The 4772-nt window shown below is 39.7% G+C and overlaps 1 protein-coding gene across 1 annotated transcript in view; it reads right to left on the bottom strand.

Annotated features, from left to right (window-relative positions):
• The window catches only part of BARHL1 (BarH like homeobox 1), a 10221-nt gene extending 8161 nt beyond the window's left edge, over positions 1-2060 (bottom strand). The window contains exon 1 of the mRNA XM_018565762.1: positions 1588-2060. Coding sequence (XP_018421264.1) covers positions 1588-2047 — 460 coding nt within the window. The 5' untranslated portion in view covers positions 2048-2060. The remainder of the gene's footprint in view (positions 1-1587) is intronic.
• Between the last annotated feature and the right edge of the window lie 2712 nt (positions 2061-4772).

Below are 4772 nucleotides of genomic sequence, written 5' to 3'. Positions count from 1 at the left end.
GAGAGAGAGAGAAAGAAAGAAAAATAGAGTGAGAAAGAACGAAAGAAAGAAAAGGAAGGAAGGAAGAAAGGAAGGAAGGAAATAAGGACATGTCTTAGAAGAAGAACATAACATATGTTTGGAACTGTGGCTAGGGCTAATAAATTATACACAGCCCATAAATGGTTAATACTCAACAGTTCCAAGCGGCTGATGTAGAACTACTATTTCCAGCAAGCCCACCGCCTGTCTCGTCCCTTTTCATGTTCTACCAGCTTTTTTTGTAAATCTTGTTTGATAAATCGGTTTGTGGTTCAGCACTGACACACACATGTCTACAGCGCACAGAGAAGGACATGGAGTCATTGTGACATCCCAGAGCCCAGGACGGAGCTGTAATACACACAGAGGACAGGACAGCGGCATGGCCAACTGGGGGACTCTTATACAAGGTCATTGGTGACTGATCAATAGGAACTATCAAATCATTTCTATTACCAGCAACAGCTCACTATCTATAGCTATCTATCGATCTCTGAATCTATCCCCTTCTATCTGTCCATCAATCTATGTATCTATCTATCTATCATATATACTGTATGTATCTCAGATAAGATAAAAGGAGTGACATGCTCATTGCAGTAATAGCCTGTATCAGCCTTATCCAGGGGTTTATGGGGTATTTTCTAGTACGAAGTTCCTCCATTGACAAGTGTGAAGTTGAATTTCCTATGCAGGAAGACAATAATCCGCCTAATTGAGTCACTGGGGAGCCGCGATCCTTCAAGCAGAAACTCCGCACCGGGCCCGGCGGAGCAGCAATGCGCCTTCCCTGCGCTGCGCCCCTCTCCGTCCTCCCATCATCAGCCCGCTGGAGTCCTATTGTGGCCCCAACTATAGATGCCATGGCACATACACCTGGACACATACACCTGGACACATACACCCGGATTTACAAAGTCTTTCCAAATTGCTGCAGCGTTTTGTTAACGCCGTTCATTCAAACTTATGTTTTCTCCAAAATAAAAATATCACTCGAACCACAAAACAATCATTAAATGATACATAGGGCTCAATTCACAAATTACACCAGGATAGGGATCATTATTATTATTATTTTTTAAATGTGACAGTAATTTTCAGTTGAGTGGAAGGAGATTTTAAAATTATAGTCACGTGACTGAAAGTAAATCCTTGAATTAAAGATTGTGAATTAAATCTATAATATGTTACTTCTTTTTTTTTTAATTAGTTAAAATTCATTTAAATTCAAAGGCTGACTTTGCTTTAAATGTAATAATAAAGATTGATTTTTGTACATGCTGACCTTAGTGGGTAATAAACTTTCCTTCTAGGCTTTTAGAACTGGGGAGGGTTCAAAGTTTTATAAACGAAGGCGCCGTTTTTGGGTTGTACATATATATATATCTATTATTATTATTAAAATTATTATTACCATTTTTTGTATTATTATTATTATTATCAGTGTCATTATTATCATGATTATTATTATTATTATTGTTATTATCATTATTATTATTATTATCATCATCATCGTTTTGTTTTTGGTATATTTTTGGCTACATGTATAATTACACTCACCTTTACCTTTGTATTCTGATTCTGAGGATGTGGAGCTGCTGCTTTTCTCCAGTTTGTCCCTATAGTCCTCTGCAACTTTGCTGGACAAGCAGTGGCTCAGGTCCTGGGCTGGTTGCCCGTTGCTGGAGTAAGGGGCACAAGTGGCCAGTGGCTTGCAGTCCGCTAGGATGTCCCGGATTAAAAAGGAGGAGGTGACGGTCCTGGACTGGGATGGAGCTGAGAGCTGGACCCCTGGCTGCAGGTGGGACTCGATGGCCAAGGCGACCCCTTGCCTGGTGTTGACCGAGTCCAGGCAGTCTCTAGATGGGGAAGGCGGTGTAGAGCAAAGGCTGCTGACCTCAGATCTAGGGCTCAGTTCCAAGGGTGACCTACTGTCCCCCATCAGTGGGTCCCCTTGAGGAAGCCCTGGGCTACCGACTCTGTGGGACAAGATGGTGTCAATTCCAAACCCGTTGGACCCCTCCATGCCGGTCAACTTTTTAAAATGTCATTGAGCCTGAAGGAGCCAGCGGAGAATTATTGAATTGCCTATTAAATCCCCAAATGTATTGGACTTTGCACGGTGGTCTTAAATCAGGTCCCCATCCATATCTGGTCCTAGTTCTGTTCCAGCCAAGCTGTCCTGGTAAAAGTCCCAGTTCTGGCCAGTCCTGTGAGGTGGGTGGCCAGGAGGAAAAAAAAAACTGTGAAAAATCAATAGAAGGTTTGAGCAATGGAACCAGAGCAATGATGGTAAAATCGATGAGGATTGGGGGAGATACAGGATGGCGGCAGAGCAGAAAGTGGAAGGCTCTGATCTTTCATCAAACACAACAGCCAAGGCAGGGGGTCATCATCCGACACGTCCCATCCTCCCGACGACTCTCTGAGGACCAGCCTGGGATGAATTAGGACTATGGAGACTTTCAGCACCTTGGAGAGCTCCTCCTGAGCGCTCAGGTTGATGCGGGCTGTCCTCGCTTCACCAGCATCCAGACAGAGGGGAGCAGAGAGAGAGTGCTGAGCAGCTTGGACTCTGTCCTTCTCTGCTCACAGTCCTCTGCCAACAAGTCTTACAGGGTCTTCCCTCTGACCATCTCCTACACTGTGTCCTCTGCTGAAGTCCGATGCCTCCCTATTGGGGGGTGTCCACACTCTCAGATCTCCTTACACTCTGTCACTTCACCTCTTCTTCCTCTGCACAACTTCTGTCACTTTACCACACGTGTCACACCACACTCGCCTCTCATTGGCTTAGAACCTGATCCCCCTTTCAGTTTGATTAAAAGAGACAGTGAATTAATTACAGCAGCTCACGGCCCGGTGTTTACAGCCAATTTCCACCTTGTTTGCTCTCATCCCATCATTCATGAGGCCTCTAATGATGGGGTTAACCCTCTCCTGGCTGCCTGTCAGTCTGGGGGCTGCTACAGGCACGTGGGGCTGCTCATAGCATCCCGACAAAGGTGTATGAGATCACTATTCATTGCCTGTGACTGCTCTATACTCCAACTATAGAGTATTATATCACTATTACTTGTATTATTATAATCCATACTACTACTACACAACACCCTGACACTATGGGACTGCTCATAGGATCCAAACAAACGTGTATTAGGTCAAATATTAATTGTATTATTATAATTACTACTACTTCTAGTACTACACATCGCTCTCACAGTCTGTGACTGCACATAGGATCCAGATAAAGGTGTATTAGATCAATATTAATTGTATTATTATTATAATTACTACTACTGCACAACACTCTCACAGTCTGTGACTGCTCATAGGATCCCGACAAAGGTGTCTAACATCACTATTATAACATAATTATTATCATAATTACCCTGACAGTCTGTGACCGCTATACATTCCAAACATGGTGTATTATATCACTATTAATATTTTATTATTGTTATTATTATTATTATTACACACCCTGACAGCCTGTGGCCGCTACATCCAGCTATGAAGTATATCACTATTAATTTGTTTTATTATTATTATAATTATTATTACTACTACTACTATTACTACACAGCACCCTGACAGTCTGTGGCTGCTAATATTATTCCAACTTCTGTGTAGTATATCAAAATTAATAACATTATTATTATAATTGCTATACCACACAGCACCCTAACCATATGTGACTGCTATATATTCCAACTATTAATTATTATATCACTGTTATATTTATTATTACATCTACTATTACTAGTACACAGCACCCTGACAGTCTGTGGCTACTATATATTCCAGTTATGGTGTATTATATTATTATTATTATTTTTAGTACTACTACTATTACTTCTACTGCTAATATTGTTCCAACCATGGTGTTTTATATCAATATTATTTTATTATTATAATATTACAGTGGTACTACACACCACTCTGACAGCCTGTGACTGTTAATATCATTCCAACTTTGGTGTTTTATCAATATTATTCACATTATTATCATTACTACTACACAGCACCTTGACAGTCTGTGACTATTAATATTCCAACGATGGTGTTTTATACAAATAATAATAATAATATTAAAATGCATCATAGTGCCTAACAACCAGCAGCCATTGCCAGTCAGGGTGATGTGTCCTAGTAGTGTTAGTATTACTACTAATAATACAAATAATAATAATAATATGCACTATAGTTGGTAAAACAGAAGCAGTCACAGGTTCCTATAGCAGGCAGCAGACACAGAATATCAGAGTATTGTGTAGTAGTAGTAGTAGTAGTACTAATAATACAAATATGAATCACATTACTAGTATAATACACAGGCTGGAATAATATGAGCAGTCACTCCTGCCTATAATAGGCTCCATCACTGGATAAGAAGAGTGCTGTGCAGTAGTATTATTAGGAGTAATTAAAATGCAGACAATATTAATAGTATAATACACCAAGGCTGGCATAGTCACATGTGCCTATAGCAGCCATTGACTGTCGGGGTGCTGTGTGTTATTATTATTTCTACCAATATTAATAAAAATAATATTAAATATTTATACTACAAATGGTGGAAGTACTATTATAATACACTGCAGTTGGGATAATATTAGCAGTATAATAGTAGCAGTAGCAGTAGCAGTAGTAGTAGTAGTAGTAGTAGTAGTAGTAGTAGTAAAATAGTAGTAGTAGTAAAATAATAATAATAATAATAATAATAATAATAATAATAATAATGTTATAAT

The sequence above is a fragment of the Nanorana parkeri genome, unplaced genomic scaffold (genome assembly GCF_000935625.1).
Source record: "Nanorana parkeri isolate BGI_ZX_2015 unplaced genomic scaffold, ASM93562v1 scaffold884, whole genome shotgun sequence".
NCBI lineage: Eukaryota > Metazoa > Chordata > Amphibia > Anura > Dicroglossidae > Nanorana > Nanorana parkeri.
The sequence above is the reverse complement of the archived record's forward strand: the minus strand, read 5'-3'. Positions and strand labels throughout refer to the sequence as shown.